We start from the raw sequence: 20,688 nt of genomic DNA, 5'->3' as shown, positions 1-20,688 counted from the left end.
TCTCATTATCTTGGCAAACTTGTTTCCTGCTATAAACTCATCTGATATAAGCAAGCAAAGCAAATGCCATACAAAAGTCAAGAGTACATAATTCTGCTGATTTGTTGTGATGCCTCTATAACACATACTGAACTCTAATGGTGGAGCATTCAGGACAATCACTATTAAAATGATTCACTGTATCTCTAAATAAAACCAAAACCTATAATCATTATCTTGTTTTCAGACTGTGATAGCTATAATAATTCTATCCCGTACTGCAAATTTCAAAACTTATTTTTTTTACTTCTAAAAAATAAGATTTCCACGTAAAGACCTGCTCTTCACAACATCTTTTTGATTGTGATCACTTCTTAATTTTCATCTTCAACATACTTTTTTTATTGAAGCTGTCACTATATAATACAGAACAAATTTTACAGATCTGGAATAATTCACAGAATCATAGAATGGTATGAGTTGGAAGGGATTAATCCTACTGTCATGGGCAGAAGGAACACCTAGGTTAGGTTGCTCCAAGTCCCATCCAAGCTGGCCTCGATCACTTCCAGAGATGGGGTATCCACAACTTACCTGAGCATCTCATGCAAGCACCTCACTGCCCTCACTGTGAAGAATTTCTTCCTTACATCTAATCAATCCTACCCTTTATCAATTTATCAATATCCTTTATCAATATCAACCCCTTGTCTTGTCACTACAGTCCCTGATAAAGAGTCTCTCCCTGGTCTTGTAGATTCCTTGAAAACTTTTCCCATTTTCTCCAAAATTAAAAGATATATAAAAAGCAGAAATTTGTGTCATCAAGGACGACACCATATTTTCTCCTCAAGCACAGTATCAGGTAGAAATTATGATAATACTAGGATAATTTTCAAGATATCCAGCCTACACATACCTCGTTTTCTATTTGAACTTCTTGATAGTGCTAAAATTTTAGTAACTTGAATTTCACATTGTCTGTACATTTTAAACTTTAACAAAATTTAACAGAATCATAAAAGACATCGTCTGAAGAAGAAAATTAATAAATAAACTTGAAAGAAGACTCCATAGACTTATGCAGCTCAAAATCTAATTTGCAAGATGATGGATGTGTAAACTGATGTTAAGAATGACACCCTATTTCTTTGGTGCCACTGTTAAAAAGGCTTACGTCTGTTAGGAAATTAAAAAGATACTAATAATCTAATCACATAAAGAATTTAAATAATAAAAATGCTATTTAATATACCAAATATGCTGTGATAGTGTAATATATCTGCATGAAATCAAATCTATTCAATATAAAAGTCAAGCCTTTTTTTCCTGTTTAGTGTTTGGAGGTAAGCATGTTAACACGTCTTCAGCAATGTGCTCCACACAGTTGTTCTGCTCAGAGAAGAAATTAAACACATGTGAATGGAGAAGAATTAAGACTGAACAACCTCAGCTAGTAGGTGGTTCACCCACACAGGAATATGTTCTTTCTCCCATTTCCTTATTTGGGTACAGGGGGGATAGAAGTTACAATTATTGAGTTTCCCTGAATAGTTACGGAAAAAAGAGATAATTAATGAAGAATGCTGCTCTGAAGTGACAGTAAATACCCCAACATGGCATGCAGCAGTTAATACATGCAAAAGGCACCCCGAGAAATCCAAACAACCTTCAATTTATTGAACAGAGTGAAAAAACTTGAGGGTTAAGTCTTTTTTTCTTTTTTTTTCCAGATTTTTAGATCTCAGGAACAAAGAAATTATTGCTAAATTCTTTTACTAAGCTCTGTTTCCTGCTTTTCATGATGTAGTGTTGCTGTTCATGTTGAGGGACTACAGACAATACTGAAAGACTGAAGACTGATTCATGTCAGATCACTTCATATGAGTTTTATTTTATTTTCACCAACTTTGGCTCAGAGGTTGTTAAGTGCTAAGCCACAGCATTCCTCATTTTCTGACATGAAAATCTAAACAATAATGTTTAGAAATAAATAGATCTTGGAGAAGGCTACATGGAACAACTCTGAGTGAAACTGTATTTTGAATATCCCTGTAGTTTGAATTTATCAGGCAGCTGGATCACACAAGTGGTATTAAAAAGCAGAATGAGAGAGAAGTACATGGTCCTTTGCAATCCATAACCTTCTGTTTGCTCAATCTAAAATAAATAAAAGTTGACAATCAACTTAAGAGCAGTGTTAAGTTAGACCTAGGACACAGCCTGATACTCATTTATAAATTAATTGCATCAAAAGAGATATTAAATCAATTATATAACCTTACAAATAAGGAAAGTTTCACTCTAGTGTACAGGAGTAGCAAGGCAATATCTGTGTGCAATCCAGTTACTATGAACATAATTAGCTGGATCTGAGAATAATTTATCTAGAAAAGACTGTGACCTGCCTCCGTGGTGAAACTCAGGATACGTTTAGGTAATTTCTAGTGAAGTGCTGATAACAAACTGCTTGCATGAGGCTTGCAGTAACTACACGAGGCAGAAAAGAGAACATAGATTTTGGCTGTGATACTGGAGGTTAAATATCAGAATCTATTAGCAGCATCCTCTAAACTCTTCTCATACTAAAGAATGAACTTTCAGACACCCATAGGCTTAATTTACAGCATAGAAAACATCACGGGGAAGCAGTTTCCATTCATTAGAAGCTCAGAAAACTACAAAGGAAGGATAATCTTCATAATCACAGAACAAAAAGAGTGTTGGCTATAGACATAAAAAAGACACTAGCTGAGGTTTTAAAGAGAGGACTAATGAAAAGCCAGAAAATAAAGAATAGCATACAGTTCAAGCCAGTGCACAGCTAAAGCTGGGCACAGCTAAAGTTGGGCAACTGAAATGACAAATTTTAAATGAGAATGTTCAGATTGTATCTGGAAACTTGGCAGAATACAACCAACACAACAAAGCAATACCACTGGACATATTACGCAAGAATCACAGAGAAGTTTTCAGTGTTGGAAGGGTGGTGACATATTCTATTTTTCTTTTTCAAAAAATTCATGGATAAATAAACTGGCTGTGCCATCAAATATCAGAGAATCCCAGTGGAACACAATTCTGGATTTAAACACAAAGAGCATGAATGATCACCTAACCAAACTGCAACAATAGAAGTAGCATGCTAACAAAGAACAGTAATACTGCAAAGGTAGAACAAACAACACAAACTTCAGTCACTAAATCTCCCAAGCAGATCAAGAAAATGCTGTGCTAAAGATACTTAAATTAAATTTTTAAACTCTGGAAGTGACAGAATCATAGACAAATTAGTTAGCCAGCATATGAGAAGTAAATTCTTACTTTGCCCAGAGAAATGTGCAAGACCTGACTGAAAATGTTGCAGTCAAAGAAGCGCTCAATAACAATTCCCAAATTGTACTTCAGACTCCATGCCCTCGAAACGATCCACTGCCTAATTCAGAAAGTGATACTAAATAAAAGAGTGAAAAAAAAATCTAGAGACATCAGAAGAATGTGTCAGGATAGAAGAGCAGGACGTATTTATACGGGAACGGTAAACTGACTCTGTCCCCAACTGAAGAAAATATGAAGAACAGTCTGGAGAAAAGTAAATGTAAAAACACGATATATAAGGCTAAGAATGGTCTTGAACAATGTGCCAAATACATAGCAACTCAGAATAAGTCATTTCAAAACATCACAGAGTGCATCTGTCAATGTGTCTGTAAAGTCAGTTACCAAACGAAGTGCAAGAGCAATCCCAGATAACATAAAGCAGAAAAATGATAGGAATCCAGTTTCTCAGTGCCTGTGCTACATAGATCCCCATGCTTTATGAAGGACACCAGCAAAAGTCCATTTTAAATTGAAGTCTCAGCACAAGAAGTTCTAGAACAAATCAATAAACCAAATACTAATGAATCTACAGCACCAGATGGTATTTATTCATGAGTCCTGATGGAATTTAAATATAAAATTTCTGAACTATTTATTACAATATGCAACCTATTGCTTACATCTTTGATAGTACAAGATTAGAAGATGGTAAAAGTAACATCAGTACTAAATATAGCTCCACAGAAAATTGGGAAAGTCGAGAACAGTACAACAAGCATTACTGAGAGATACCTGGACAAATTGGAAATAATGAGGAAAATACAGCATTGATTGAAGGAAATTACATATGACTAATTTATGAGATGTCTCTGAAGCAGTCAAAAAAACATGGGTGAAAAAGTTTTCTGCTAGTTTACGTACAGACTTCCAAAGAATTCAACAAATACACTTAAGAAAAGTAGAAAACTATAGAAAGCTGTTTGACCAAAGTAATAACTTGTTAAAAGACATGAGAACAAGGAGAATTCTTGATGTTAGGATATACACTCTTATGAAAATGTTAGCTGTTTCTAAAAATATTAGGTGTGTTACACTGTGCTCTTTAAATTATATTACTAGCACAATTAAATACTAGTTCTCATTATTTGGTATAGTTTAAAAATAAACTTGGTGGGACACTTTCAAAGTTTTTATGATTTCCCATTACTCATTGCCACAGTACCTTCACAAACATTAAAGAAATTTTTAATTTGCAAAAAGGTAATTATATTGATATATGCTAGCACTGATCTAAGGCATCCTATAAAAAAGCTGGGCACTGTGAATTAAAGACATCAAACCTGTTCTTGAAACATGGATGGCATTAGAACTTTAATTTTCCCTTTTAAAGCCTCTTCACCAGTGTTACAGACTTGTAATTATTTCCAACTTTTATAAGCCTATATCAGTTTATTTTGTGCCGAAGAGTTTATGTCATAAAGTTAATATAGAAGTAATCCATTTTTTCATTGTCTTCTATACAGTGTATGTTCCGGGCTGCTTAGCTTTGTCATTTTTTTTTTCAATTAATGAAAACATAAGTTAATTAAAAAGCTAATTCAACCAGATCGTTTTCCTTGAAACAGCCTTGTGAAACACTGCATGTAATTTACTGACAGCGGTATAAGACTTGTGATCATATATCGACTTTTACCTCGACACAGGTTTTCATCCCTGAGGCAGCAGCATAGTGCAAAGGTGTATTTTTTTTGTTATCAACAGCATCAATGGCTGCTCGTTCATACTGTCCTTCATCCAGCTTTGCTCCCTTCCATTTCAAGATCATTTGCAGGCAGTCTGCTCTTCTGCAATCATCTTCGGAAGGTCTTGTCAGGCGAGGATGAAGAGCTCCTTCTGATATCATGATCTGAGGTCCCATACACAGTAAGTGCATAGATGTCTCATTGTGCACATTCCGTTTATTTGGGTTACCATCTCTAACAAAAAGGAAAGTTCTGCAAAGGAAGGAAAACAGAAGAGAGGTAACTAGCACACAATTCTTCTCATTTTCTTGAAGTGGGAAGGTTTTATGATGACAGCTTTCTTTTCCTTTTGCCAAGATTTTGATAAGGTATGTGATAGATATACATCCTTAATCAATAATTTTTATTAGATATGTTAACATGTAAAAAAAAAAATAATCATTAATTTACACTCCATATGGTGCTCACAAATTGCTTTAATTACTCTTTTAATGCCTCCCTAAGACAACAAATTGTTTTTATTTTCATTCAGGGGAAACGAAGAGTAAATCAGTCTGTTCAAGAACCTTGTTCAGAACACCAGTCCACGCGCCCTTATGAAAAGCTGGGGGAGAATTTATATCCAGTTGAGCTCTTTTCGGAGTCAATAGCCAAGATCAGCATGAGTTACCAAAATATCAACAGTCCGTTTGATTTCTTGGAGTGTGGCAAATTTTTGTAGGCCAAGTTTTTTCTAAAATTCTGTGTTGTATTGCAAGAACTGTTATTAAGGCACAAGACTGATTAAATAGATCATTTCTTTTTATCATGCAAATGCCCATCTATACGGATGACAGGGGTTGACAAGTCTTTTCTCAGAATGCTTTAGTTGCTGTTCACAGTGGACAATAAACTATGGCAACAAAAAGGATCAGCTGAGGAATGAGAGGAAAAGAACAGATCGATTCCTGGAATTGCAAATCTGATTCCTGACAGCTGCTGAGGCAATAAAGCTTTCTGCTGCTTCTTGCCAGCAACGAATTACAGAAATTACAATCCAGTTATGAAATGGAAGAAATGAGACAAAACATACAAGACCTACGAAGCCAAACTTGCCTTATTCTTTTGAAGTATACAATATTAATATAATAAATGTTAAAATAATAATATATTGATCTAATTTTTTTTCTCAAGGGAGGGAGCATGCTAGGAAATGGAAAGGAGGAAAGACTGCTTCCTTATAAATGGCCATGAGAATACTGCTAAGGAGTGCTTCAGAACCAAGTTTTCACAAAACCATTATGATCTTATGAAAAGTTCTAATAGAGAATGGTTCCCTTGCTGTTTTTCATGACCCCATTCCTACACAGTCTAGCAGCATCCTTATAATCTTCCCAGGGTATCTGTTCCTGCTTCTACTGCCCATGCATTTTCTTTTTGCTCCCAAATTTGACCAGCAGATCCTGGTTCAGCCATGCTGGACTCTGGCATTATTTTCCTGACTTCTCACACTTGGGGATGGAGAGTTCTTGAGCAGTAAGGAAAGATTCCTTAAAGATCTGCCAGCTCTACTCCACTCCCCTGCCCTTGAGGACAGTTTCCCAGGGGATTTAGCTGTCTAACTCCCTAAAGAGCTGGAAGTTAGCTTTGCAATAACTTTAGCATCTGATTTTACTTTTTGTCTGTCCCATGATATAACAAACAATTTCCAAGCTTCTATACAACAAAAAGTTTGTGAAGGGAGCAGACTCCACCAAATTCATGTGGAATGAACTGAGATGAAATTATGATAAAGATGGGCTCAGATCACTTCTGCAATTACTACAGCAGTCTTTGGAAAGTAACAGGATACCAAAAATGCCAGTTCTTATGTAGAAGCACTTGGCAGGAATTCCTGAGGACAAACACAAGGAAGAGCAGAGACGAAAGGTCTCACCTGGTACCGAGGCCTAGCAGCCTGCTAGGAGTGTGAAGCCAACAAAAACAATTCAGTGCTGCAAGCTGGGTGGGCTTTGCCTTTTACATCAAGTGAAAATTTATTTCAAAGTTTGAACTTAGTCTGCATAATGCGATAGATGGCTGCGTTAATCAGACGCACAGTCTTCAAATGTCAGGAGTGTCTTTCAGGTATTCATTAACCACATCTTTTCCTCCCACCTCAAGTTGCTTTATATCCAACATAATGACTCCTGCTACTTCTTTATCTCAAAGTAAAATGTCACTTTAAAATTCTGTGAAGACCTGTCTGTGATTTCTGTACTGAGCTGATGCAGGGCTTTAGCTGCTTTAATTGCCAGAAGGCCTTCATCATCACTTCCCAAATCACACGAAGTTTCTCTAGCTATCTAAACATCACTGTCTAGACTTGCTAACACTTCTGTTTTCTGTTTTTATTTAGCATTTTATCATCACTTAAATTCCATGCTGTGGTATTTTAAAACATGTGATTCACTCCTGAATCAGGTTACAATGCATCTGATTATGGAACAGCACAATGTTTTTGTGGTGACCTGTAAAAGCTGTAGATCACATACACTTTTTTCTATAAAACGTTCTTAAAACTTACTTAAACTTATTTAGAAAACTTACTTACTCTATTTCTCCCAACAACTCTACAATGGTTCTATTTAATAATGCAAATATACAGAGATTTAATCCATATTAGAATACTTGTATGCTGCAACCTAATATTTTTACACTACTTAGATTTATATAGGTAATCATTGTAGAAGATTAAAGTACTGCACAGATACAAATACTGTGGAATTGGTTGCATTACACTTGTTCTCTGAAAACAGCCCTAGGCTGAAACTCTGCATAAATGCAGAACTTCAGGGCTGTCAAGGCAGTACACCTTTTCAAAACCAAAAATTCTCTCTAAAGAGTTAATTTAAAAGTCAGCTTTAGTAGTGAATAAGTATTGCTATAAATTTCTTTCACCATAAAATTAAGCTTCATGGAAAAATACAATAAAACTCTGGTTTTAAGAAGTTATAGAATAAAATCACAGGATTACTTAGGGAGGAAAAGACCCTTAAGATCATCAAGTCAAATCATCAACCTAAAATGCCCACTTGCGGGTTTCTATGTTAAACAAATGATAAAAAGACATAGGATGGATTTAAATTTTTTAAACTGTCATTGTGCTGTTAGAGATAAATCCAAAGCACCTCTCTAGTAGACCATTCTCCTAACATCAACATCTGCCCTTATGTGAAAATTACATGGTAAAAGAGTATCTAACAATCTCTATGAAATCTTCAGTGAGAAACATCTTCTGCACACATCTCTCAATGTTCACTTAAAATTTAAGCAAAATTTCTAACACAATTTTGTGGGTTTTGTAAACATTGTTGGTGTGGAAAAAAAAAACAAAACATTTTACATAGGGACAATTACTTGTTCATCTTGTTTATTGCTAACTTTCTGTGTCTTATAAATGGGTGTGACAAACACCAGTGCTAGCAAAGGCAACCATCACCTCACTGGAAACATAAAAAGCATCTCCATCTTCTCTTTATAATTTCCAGAAATCAAAGGAACAACCAAAGCTGAAAATCCACAACTTTAAGTTCAGAGAAGATGACTAATGTCTAAAGGAGGGTAAATCAATAGATTTTGTACCACATGGTCATTATTCGACATGGCTCAATTTTTACCAATGGTATTTGGTGTGTAACACTTCCAAAGCTCAGTGCCACAGACCCATCTGATCTGGCTTGTAACTTCAGAGGTATAAAAGCTATGTTTTGCTTGGAAATGTACTGGTAAAGTGAAAAAAAAAAACATTGCATACGGGAAATACCACGTAATCACAAGACAGTCACACTTTTCTTTAGTTACAGCTTCCAGATTTTGCATCAAGCTGTAGCTCTCTACAGAATCCAAACTTGAGGTGACAAATGCATGAAAAAAAGTGTTGAAAAAGTGGCAAAAAAGAAATGTCTGTAACATTTACACCTACTACTATCCGTATTTGGACAAAAGCAGCAAGAGACTCAAGATAATTAGGCTGTGAATTTGAATAATAAACAACTGACACATTCCCTCAGTCTGAGAAGCATCAACACAACTATTTCATCAGGTTTTAATAAAAGTGGGGATGAAAACATTTATGGCCTGTTTCTCTATGCAGATGCTACATAATATACTTATTTATAGTTATATACATTTATACATGTATAGATATATGTACACTCACAAAACATGAAAACATACATACATTACAAAAATAAAACCAAAGTAAAAGCCATTGTGAAGTGAAAGTGCAAGACACTTAGTATACCATATAAATATAATGCAAATTGCACTACTCTAAGCAAGATGTGTTAGAAAAGGTACAGCAACAAGGTAATCTAATCTGCACAGACTTCTTCAGAATATTTCTTCTGGTCCTTGAGTTAGCCCAGTGAAGTCCAGCTCACTATTAAAAGAGTTAACACTGCGTAAGTGAAAGCTAACAGCTTTTTGAGCAAGTATGGCTAAGCCATGAGTTACAAAAATACAGAGAAGAGCCAAACATTTTTACCCAGTCATTTAAGATGCTCATGCAATAAATTAAACCACAGTTACTGCATCATTCAACTTCCAAACACAGCGGGTCAACATTGACACGTTACTTTGATGTCAACCTTGAATAATGATGGACATTTCATTAATATGAAATACTTCCCCTCCACACCCCTAAAATGTACAAATAACTATACTGTTCTAGAAAGCACTTGAAGAATTCCTTTTTGTCATGTCTGATGGCTGTACAGGAGTACGGACTGGTTTAAATGATATTGTGAAAAGTGTAAGTATTTGCCTGATGTTAACAGCCACACTGTGTAACAACAATTACTGATACTTTGATCCATTAGATAGTAGTAGGAAATTCTTCATTAATATTTACAGGTTTTTCTCTCTTTCCTCAAGATTCTTATGCTTCTCCTACAGCCCAAGAATCCATATGTAGTAAAAAAAACTGAGTAGGATTCAGTGACTATCTCTATTCTGAGATAAAGAATCTCCTGATAGATTATTAAATCTAGCCTATTTATTTAAAAAAACCAACAAACCCACAAAACTCCAACTACAAAACACCATGGAACTATTATCCTGATTTTTTATAAGCCTTAAATTCAACTTACTCCTTGCCTAAGATCTGTTATTAACACTGCCAGAATGCCTGTAAACACTAATAATATTCTGTTAAAGTAAGGATTAAGATTATACCAGTGGCAGTTTGGGCTACTGGCAAAACATGGGAATCAGTGGAGAGCTGGCATGGATACTGCACTGCTGATGGAAGTCTGCAAAGAGTTAATTATTCATTCTGAAATTTGAAGTCTTCACAGACATTTTAAGATCTCTTATGTCAAGGACTTCACTCTAGCTCTAGATCTTGTATTTTTCCTAATCAGAAATGCCTTCCATTTTTCCCATTCATATGACTCCTATCAAGAACATCTGGCAAAATGAATTAAATCCATTTCCTGAGTACTCAAACAATTTCTACAGATTTTCATAGATAACCATTCATTTGAGGATCAAATCCAGAGCTTGGTGCACATGAATCATATCTCAGAGCAACCAAAGGTTCAAATGAAATTCTTTGGCTCTGCCAACATTTGCTGTTCCACTTACGGGCTTAACGTAATGTTCAGTACAAAAATACTGCCTAGAACTCAAGCACTGTCTTCAATTCCTTTTAAACCAGCTCAATAAAGCCTTAGAATCTTTTTCACTGTATTGCTGCAACTTCAACTACTGCCTTCCCAAATACCTTGTTTTCAAAAAGATTATTGAGGTGACTAAAAGTAGGTCACCAGCTGATCTGACTGCAGCTGGACTGACTCACGTTAACGTAGCATCCTACTACCTAAAGACATTTAAGAAAGGTATTACATAGATATGCATCAACAAGAACTTCTTGTTTTCCTCACTAAAAAGAAGCAAATGTATTGAAAAGTTGTAGTGGCTTTGTGCCAACTATTATGACCGAGTATGACTTTCTGTAGAAGTAACCTTTGGCTTGGTACAACAAAGAAGACCAAGAGGGACAATGTGGGAGTACCAAAGGGATACAAAGGAATTGTGGAGCACAGACCCAAACTATCTAAAAGCAATGGACACAAAACTTGGTCAATCCTTCCAGTGCACCAAAACCAATCATACTTTATACAAGGTTCTAAAGCCTGTTAGAAGTGACAGCAGCACCAAAACACAGAATTAAATAATTCCTCGTACAAGAAGGTATTAACATCCTTAAGTTACCTTTAACTGTTGAACGACTGGATTTTATTTTTGACTGACCTCAGCGTGGCCTGTTGGAGAGCTAGCAATGCTGCTTCCATGATTACATGCCAACTGTAGCTTCTATTTCAGTATTTTAAGTAAGATTTTAAAAGAAAAAGAGTTGTATGCCAAATTAGAAGCAGCTTCCAACAGAACTGGTTGCTTACCAGCCACTTTTGTGACTCGAAGTCTTCTGTAATGCAAAATCTGTATGATTTTCACTGCTTTCTCTGGCCTCTCATCCTACTCATTTATTTAGAGCTAGAACCAATTCCCTAACTTTGGTCTGAGCTTCTAAGCTTTCAGAGACTCATAGAATGGCCTGGGTTGAAAAGGACCACAATGGTCATCTAGTTTCAAACCCCCTGCTATGTGCAAGGTTGCCAAGCTTTCTTTCCAAATACATCCTTTGAATCAGTTTTTTTCTAAAAAGACTACCCACGTAGAATGCTCTTCTCAAGTAACTGTGAGATTATTTTAGATTGGTTTTAAAAAAATGTCAGATGAAATAATAACCATGAAACTACCAAGGAATGGGTTCATCTTTACCATTTAAACACAAAGCTTCATATTTCCGTGCAGGGACTGTTATCTTCCTAACAGCTTGTAAATCACCTTGCAATGTATGACATCTAGTGTTGATATTATTTATATAGCAGCAATGATGGAATTACACAGGCAGTACTAGCAGGATTTTTACCCCTTTTATTCTTTCTACAAAATATGAATGTATTACAAAGATTGTCTCATCTTCCTCTCTCCCTTTCTCCTATTCTCCAGAAAAACCCGTTCAATCTGCGTGTTGCTTGATGTTTAATAACATCAATAGAAGAGGCTTTTTATTTTCCTTAAATGTCTCAATGAAGTGATTTTATTTAAATTGGAAAATGTATGAATTTTAAACATTGACTCATTCACAGTTGACATTCTACATATAATGTCACTGAATACGTTAGCTGGATATAGCATTTAGCGATGAGACACTGACAGATTTCTGCTTATCAGACACTCCAAGTTTCCCAGCCATCATTTCTATAACTACAGAACCAGTAGACCTGTCTGCTGAGGAAGCCACATGTGCCCAACTCTCCAAGTGGGTTAAGCCACTTGACACAGAGATTCAACCACCTTGACAATCACAAACACTACATGGTAACAAAACTAACTTAGTCATCCTGGTGCAAAGGACCAAAGCAATACTCTGCTTCTTTACAGCTCAAATGTAATTTCACTTTGCCTGTGGTCAAACAATCACAGGTTTTTATTAAGGAAAACAGATAACACGGAATAAAGAATCTTCATAAATGTACTGTATTCATACATCTCATCTCACCAATAAGGGATCTTATTTTTACAGCATTTGATTTTCAAGAAAAGGAAAAGGAGGATAATATGGTAACAGATTATAATCTGAATAACAAAACATAAACAGTTACTAACTGCAGGGAAGAGCACATAACCTGATGTTTTTGCTTTTATAGCAGTTGCAGAAAATCCCGGTAACAAGGAGAAACAGTATCTAAATACACTCAACAGTAGCATCTGTAACTAGAGGACAAAAATACTTAGTTTCAGTAGGATTAATCCCAATTTCTAGACTTCTGTAACTGGAAACCTTTGCTTTTACTGCTCTGGAAAAAATTGGCTTCACAAGCTACTGCTGTCTCACTGCTTCTATTGACTTATCCTGGTGTTCTGCTTAGGATCAGTATTAACTGCTCCAAATGAGCCAGTTTGGGCTTGAATACTCACAGAGAGATATGACTTAACAGTAAAAAGGTCCTGAACATGAGGAAAAACTTTTTCACCCTGAGGACGCAGAGCACTGGCACAGGTTGCCGAGAGAGGTTGTGGAGTCTCCCTTCTCTGGAGATCTTCAAATCCTGCCTGGAGACAATGTTGTGCAATGTGCTCTGGGTGGCCCTGCTTGAAGAGGGGGTTGGACTGGATTACCTCCAGAAATCCCTTCCACTCAGTCTCTTTCTGTGTCTGAATATGATGAGAAAAAAATGTGTCAAGGATTCAAAAAGCTCCCAAGTAAAACTACGACACTGAAAGTCACACCACAGCATATGCTGCAGAACTACAGGTTATCTAAGAAGGTTTTCCCCCATGTGCTCTTTGCGCTGTTTTTATATCCATTCACTAAACATAATTTAAACTTATCTTTTTGAATAAGAATCAAGACTTTCATTCATAATGGATTATGATAAATCTTAACAGTGGAATAAAATCAATTTGTATGTTGCACAAGGCTCTAAAATCATTGCTACATATCTTCTTTTTATGTTTCTGATGGTCATGTAACTTTTTATTTTACTTCCTATTATCCACTGACAACTACCTATTTATTAAATTGTGATGAACATAATCTGAGTAGCAAATCTGAATAGTTTTGTAACACAGATGACCTTACTGAACTAGATCTATTAGCAACCAAGGCAAACTTCTCTGAAAGTCATTGCTGAATTTAAGTTAAGATATCTGCTACAGCAGATATCCACAGGCCATAACAGAAAATCAGTGAGTAAATGGCACTCAAATTGTTCCCGTGATATTTACAATATAGTCCGAGAAAGAAAATTTAAATTTTTAGTCCTTCCAAAATGGAAAGTAATCTAGTTTTCTAGAGTGATGTTAAGGTGTATTTGTTCTCTTTGTTCCATTCTATTTTTAATAAAAGGCCTCTGGCTGATTGGGGCTGCCAAATCCAGCAGCTCATGGGAGGCAAGGTTGCGGTGGCTCCCCAAAAGTAGGCTCAGACATAGGCGAGGCCATGCACATAACGCATTCATGCACATGCATGCAATACATGTGCAGTATATGTGGATCCACATGGACAGAAACACTCAGCACTCACTGACCACAAACACCATCAGTGATCCTTAATCCATTCCACTCTGTTGGTGAGCAGGATGAAGCTCCAACAGTGGGCAAAATATACAACTGAACAGTGTTGATCCCTTCAGTAAGCAGCCTTGGATACTGTTGATCCCATAACTGGCATTTTCCATGGCCTGGTTCTTCCAATTACCTCACACACCCATGCACATGTGATGCAGGTCCCCTGCTTCAGACACTCAAAAACTCCCAGCACCTCATGCGCTTAAGCACATGCACATATGCAGAATGATCTCTTGGCCTCCTGGCTGACCTGCACGCTTGAGGCTGCCTCCCTACACAAAGCTCCCAGGGCATCGACCCTACTTGCTGGCTCCTCCAGCTTGATCCCCATTAGTGATGGTACACTGACATTGTGATATAACATGTGTGTGTTCTGGTCTTTCCAGCCTGCTGGCACCACAGGCTCAGGGACTTCAGCTGTTGGTGCTTAGGCCTCTATAAAAAACATACACACAGAACAACACTTAAAAATAGCGTTTAATGAGGTCAGAATGGACAGCAGTGACCAGGCACAGGGCATGGGCAAACACATCAACCAGCCACCTGCTTTCATGTCCTGATTGGGCAGACAAAATGAGCCACTCGGAACCACTGAATCCTACACAGCCTTTGGAAATTTCATGCAGCACTATGAACGTTCTCGTTTGTGCTAATTAGTCACAACCAGCAGTTTTTGTTTTTTAAACACTAAATGCTCAGTAAAAGAAAGTGATCTGTCAGGTTAAACATTATTTTGGGCTGTAGACCAAATAAAAGTTTTATATTAACTGAATGCCTAGCTATTTTCCCTTTTTTATTTCAACTTTTCTGATGTATCAAAGCTTTCTATGATACTCATGAAAAATTATCACAGATACAAACCTAGTATTTTAACACATTCTTGAAGAATCTAGCGAAAGGAAAATAAATTAATTGCTCATTTACAGAGTTATACAAATAAGCATGAGGCTACTGTCTGGTTATACGCTACATGCAGTTTCTAGACCGTAAAAACTAGATGAAAAGCACAGCAACTGGATGACTTAGATTGCTGACCTGGTGTAAAACAACTGTATGATTAAAAACATTTGAGGAATTTTTGTGAGTGTAGCTTTCTGCCAGTAGAGTTCATGCTGAATTATATAAAGGTAGTCAGGAGAAGAGTTTTGCTTCAAGAGCCTTTAACCTCTTCTCCAGATTCTTCTGTTTCTTCACCTCTGAGATGATTATACCAGGATGTCCTCAGCTCTCCTTCATTAAAAACATGGTGTCTGTACTTTCACTGAGTCTTTCGACTGCCACCAGCAGCTACCAGACAATCAGGAAGTCTGTCCATTTGTTTTAGTACTGGGCAACAGCACTGTCAGACAGGCTATTTCTGAGCATCCCAGAACATCTATTTTAACATATTCTGCTATTCAACAGGTGTATTGCCAAATGCATCTCACTACTCTGAACTGAGAAAATTTCACAAAATTAATATGTTAGTTAATACCCATCTACAATAACACAAATATCAGCCTATGGAAAAAAAAACCAGAATGATACAGTATACAAGATACTGCCTAGAGTTTCAACTACAAGTAAGTGTAGCCACAGATTCCCAAATATTCAAAATGCTCCCTAAATAAATATACAACACCATATGAATATCCCATAATAGCAAATCTCTTTCAAAACATATACAGATTTAAAATCATTTATATTTAGCTACTGTACCCCATCAGTAAATCAAAGTATTCATTTCAATATTCAATTTATTTAATCTCTTCCTGTATCCACAGGAAGAGGTTTGACTGAGAATCACTTGTGTCCTTCCTAGCATTAACTTTGTAAACAAGCACACTGCAAGTCTTACTACTTCTTTCAGATAAAAATGCATTTTTTTTTGGTGTAGTATCTGTCACAGATGATTTTTGAACAAATTGGTTACAAGGACAGCAGAAAAACAAGTGGGAAAAAGAACCTCAATAAAACCGTAATTCCAACAGTACAGGCTTTTAGTAGCAGGCTCTAGCAAACACAGCTACCTTCACAATATTTATTAACAAAAAAATATACTGCAAGTCTTGGACACAAACTAGGAAAATAAATGAGTCATCATTTGTTTATAATGTGTGCAAAATAAAACAGAGTTTTCTTGTGAGACTTAGAAGCCATGTAGCTAGAAGTAAAATGTCATTTCTAAATTACTAATTATTTTTAATGCAAAGCAGCTATTCTAAATCTCATCATAATGGCAAAATATGAATTAACTAATGGATTGCTCAGCAGTCAGTAATTATGACTCCATTTCTTCCTATGTATGCAAACGACTTCACATATTCTTTTAATGAGGGTGTATTTTCTTAAACTGAGAGAACCAACCTGTAAATTTCAGAGAGAAAAATCACATAAAATGTAAATAAGATCTAGATGCCATTTTATATAATGTTTACTTAGAATTTTTTTTACAATTGAAGGATGAGAAATGAGAACGTTCTGAGGATGTTAGGAAATTAGAAAATGATTCAATGGTGAAATTAAAAGATCAATTAAGTGGGAGAGAAGAGAAAAGTATTTAGCAAAAAATCAAGGCAGAGAAATCATGCAGCATAAAAAACTGGAGAAAAAATATAGCAGCAGTCCTGGCAAGTGAGTAGTAGTTTCAGCATAGAACAAACCACAGGCACATCAGTTGTAGACATAAGCACAGAGATAAAATGCATATTAACAGTAGGACAGTTCAACATAGGTCTCTGTCCCATTTCCTAACGTAAGCAGGAGACTAGTAATGAAATTCCCTCTAACTCATTATTGACCTGGTTTCATCTGAGACAGAATTGCTTATTCTTTCATAGTATTTGGTATGATGCTATGCTTTGCTTTACGAGAAAAACAGAGCTGACAGTACAGAGATGTTCTACTTGTTGCTGAGTGGTGCTGTGAGGAACTAATGACATTTAAATTTTTCAGCTTCTCCTACTGTCCTGCCAGTATGGTGGCAGGGGGGGGCACAAGGTGCTGGGAAGCGGCAGAACCAGGACAGCTGAGTTAAACAGGACAGAGGGATATTCCATACCATATGACATCATGCAAAAAAACCTTGAAAAACGGTGGGGAGTTGGCTGGGTGGACAGCCCCTGCTTAGGGATTAGTGGGGATAAACCACAATTAACTACTAAAGAAAAGGTTTAGCAATGCTTACTCATAATTAAATTCATGAAATACTAGGCTGGAACAGCTTGTACTTGTGATCTCTGGACATGGATAAGATGTGAAACTCCATGTTGTTAATCTCTAACTGGTCTAAGAGCACTGGCAAAAACAGGCAAGGATGGAAGTAGCTACAATACAGCTGTATGTATTGACCAACAATAATATCTTCACTCATATTCAAGTTTGCTGCTATTGTCCAAAATGGAAAATAAAATGGGTAATAAGAAATAAATACATATTGTCCCGTCTGAAAGTCTATACAATCAATATGGCATCTGTTAGTTATGACACAGACAGACTCTTCTAAAACAGGAAAACACAAAGGTTTCTTCCAACCCAGACCAAACTATGATCAAGAACAGTAAAATAGTCATTATTTTCAAAGAGCTGTGGTATAGGAGTCTTCAGAAAACAATCTGAAATTGTCTATAATAATGTTATGGAGAGAGAACAAAGACACAAAAAGTAAAATTAAAGTCTGTTATACCAGATTGGGATTATAGACTAATTTGCATGTTTTCTATCACTATTTCAAAATGGCACAAATTCTGCTGCAACACACGTACATAAATATGTTCATATGCACACACACAATTTATTTATAACCTAGCTAAAACCCTTGAATTTCTTAGATCAGTTATTCAGACAAACAAAACACTGAATTACACTCACCCCAGGATACGATTCATTCCATGCCTAGCAGCATAATGGAGTGGAGTATTGTGCTGATAAGTTTCTCCATACGAAGTATTTGGGTCAAGAGTTTCTTTTAGTTGAGGGTTACTCTCATATATTTGGCAGGCCAGATTTTCATCTCCATTTATAAGAGCTTTGCGGAATTTGGTGGTTGTATTTCCCATGTTGCTATTCTAGCTATTGATGGCACTTTTTCCTTTCCCTTTCATCCACTTGTCATGAGGTTCTGTAACATGCTTCACAGCCTAAAAAGACAAACAGTATGTTAATTATTTTGTAAAGCACTCTTTCCCAGATGAATTAACCCAGAGCTGCAGCACTGTAAGCATGCACGTGAAGAGTACTTAGGGCCTAAAACCTCTGCTCACGAATTCCTGAAGTCTTTATAGGTAGGATACACGCAAATTCCCAATTATTCACAGATTATTTCCCTATTGAGTATTTTCATTACAAATACTCTTGAAACATATAGAAAATATAAAGAGGGCCAAGATACATCTGTATTAACAGACACGGATGAAAAGTGAATTTCCACCGAATGAGAAGCAAGTAAGAAATTAGAACTGATTTCAAAACATAGTACAACCAAAGACAAACCTTTCAATAGAGGTAAAATTCTTCAAAAGTATGCAAGAAACTAGACCTCTTAACTGTTACTTAAAGAACACCAGGTAAAATAGACTTGAAGTACCTATGCACATGAAGGTGGGTGAAAACTGCACTTTTTTTTTGCCAGCCAGATCAATACACGCAAACATAGGAATCACTACAGCCCCATCCTAGCAGTTCTGCTAAGGAGATTCTTTAAAACATCAAGCTCATTTTTAAAACAACAGCTGCAGAACAACAGTGACTGGGTCCATACTGTGCCAGGCAGCACTGCCAGTTGTTGTGCTCTACAGTCTCTTGCCTTTACCTGATGTGAGGGACCAGCAGACCGAGTTACACGAAGACTGGGCAAGCAGAGCATCTCATCTCACGAGATAGGACAGGAGAAGCTTATTGGGCTGTCTGAACGAGCATGCTGTGTTTTGTGTCAGTGGGAGAGAAAGGGGACTCAGCACCAGGAGGCAGCTGGTAGCACAGTGAACCTTCGGGAGTCCTATTGTGCACGAGTCAACACATGCAGACCACTGCATGCCAGATCCTTCCCCCACAGCATATACTCTGAGATGCAAATATGCCAGGCACAGCATGATAGGACACAGGATTTGATTGTGTTGGGAACATACAATCAGACAGGACAGGAGCTGCTATGCACCCACTGCCTTATATTCTACTCAACAATTATAATGACTACTTGGCAAATAAAAGGTCTACCTCAAACTTCTGCATTTGCTTGTATGCAGTTACTGGTGCAACAGGGCAGCTCTAAACAGAAAAAAATCAGATGAATGTAAGGGGTCTAAAGCTGCAGAAAGTCTGCGTATGCAATCCATGTGAGAAGGATTTGGGAAACTGTAAGGGAAAGCTGCAATGCTATACTTTTGTTCCCACAGAGTTGTCCTCACATGAGCTGCTTTTGGCTACTACTGTGAACTTGCACATCACATTAATAGCAAAAGTATCAAAGAGCAGGACAAGCACACTTGCACACCTTTATGTGCATCTCTGTATGACTGCAGTTTGCTCAGATTCTGTTCTACGTAAGTGCAACTTTCTGCAGTTCTGCACTGTCCCCTTGCTGCAGTTCCTCTGACGGGTCTCTTGGGGAAGGCAAGGGAAAACACCCTCATATCACCTGGGTATATGGCAGTCTGGGCCACCCTAGAAGGAATACAATGGCTATCGTGGCCTCTATTTTAGTCTCCTTTTCCTCCAAAACTCCAGTGAAGCAATCCCCATTTTGGAGTAGTTGTGTCCTACTGCTTGATGCCACTGTGGGATGACAGGTCTGCTACAGCAGCTGACCCAGCATTCTGAGCATGGTGCCCTGTGTTCCCCCCTAAGGTCAGGGGAAAGCCCCTGTGAAACAGCTGGATATTCACATCACAAGGGATGAGCAGGTATTCTGAAAGCAGAAGCATGTCTGTTGTACAGGCAAACCAAAGCCCAACATAAATACTGCAGCATTTGGTATCTTTCTGTTGTCTCTGTATTTTATAACATAAGCATGCGGATGCTATATTAATGTTCTTCAAGATAGCCCCTCTATGTTCACATTACCATGTCATAGCTTCTGGTGCTTTAGGTTAGCATGCTTCCAGGTACATAAACAACTATGCTACAGTAAACAGCTTTAGGCTTTAATAAAATACTATAAAAATCATGGAAAAACCTTCTCTTTTCAATAAACCAGCAGTTCATATTACCCTCTACATAAAAACAAAATAAAGCCCAAAGCTTTCAAGAGCTGGAATCTTAAGAACAACTTGAGAGAATGACTTTCAATCACATTTGTTAATGAGGAAAGTTTATGATGTTATAGTATCTGGTAATCCCTATTGACTACCAGCAGCTCCTGAGACTACAAACCAGACAAGAAAAAATGCCTGAAGTATATCCTTTTCCTCAAATCTTCATGCAAATCAATAATGCAGATCCCACTGGAGCCCCCAAAGAGCAAAACTGCACAAAAAACTTCTTGCATCATTCAGAATTGGGAGGTATC

General features: G+C 36.9%; 1 protein-coding gene across 3 annotated transcripts in view; it reads right to left on the bottom strand.

Annotated features, from left to right (window-relative positions):
• ANKIB1 (ankyrin repeat and IBR domain containing 1) overlaps positions 1-18,342 on the bottom strand; it is a 55,485-nt gene extending 37,143 nt beyond the window's left edge. For all 3 annotated transcript variants that reach the window (XM_010712578.2, XM_010712580.2, XM_010712579.2), the window contains exons 1-2: positions 18,054-18,342; positions 4,994-5,294 (exon numbers count right to left, since the gene is read on the bottom strand). In XM_010712578.2, coding sequence (XP_010710880.1) covers positions 4,994-5,294; positions 18,054-18,241 — 489 coding nt within the window. In that variant the 5' untranslated portion in view covers positions 18,242-18,342. The remainder of the gene's footprint in view (positions 1-4,993; positions 5,295-18,053) is intronic.
• Positions 18,343-20,688: the final 2,346 nt, after the last annotated feature.

Source organism: Meleagris gallopavo, chromosome 6 (assembly GCF_000146605.3).
Source record: "Meleagris gallopavo isolate NT-WF06-2002-E0010 breed Aviagen turkey brand Nicholas breeding stock chromosome 6, Turkey_5.1, whole genome shotgun sequence".
Lineage (NCBI taxonomy): Eukaryota > Metazoa > Chordata > Aves > Galliformes > Phasianidae > Meleagris > Meleagris gallopavo.
The sequence above is the reverse complement of the archived record's forward strand: the minus strand, read 5'-3'. Positions and strand labels throughout refer to the sequence as shown.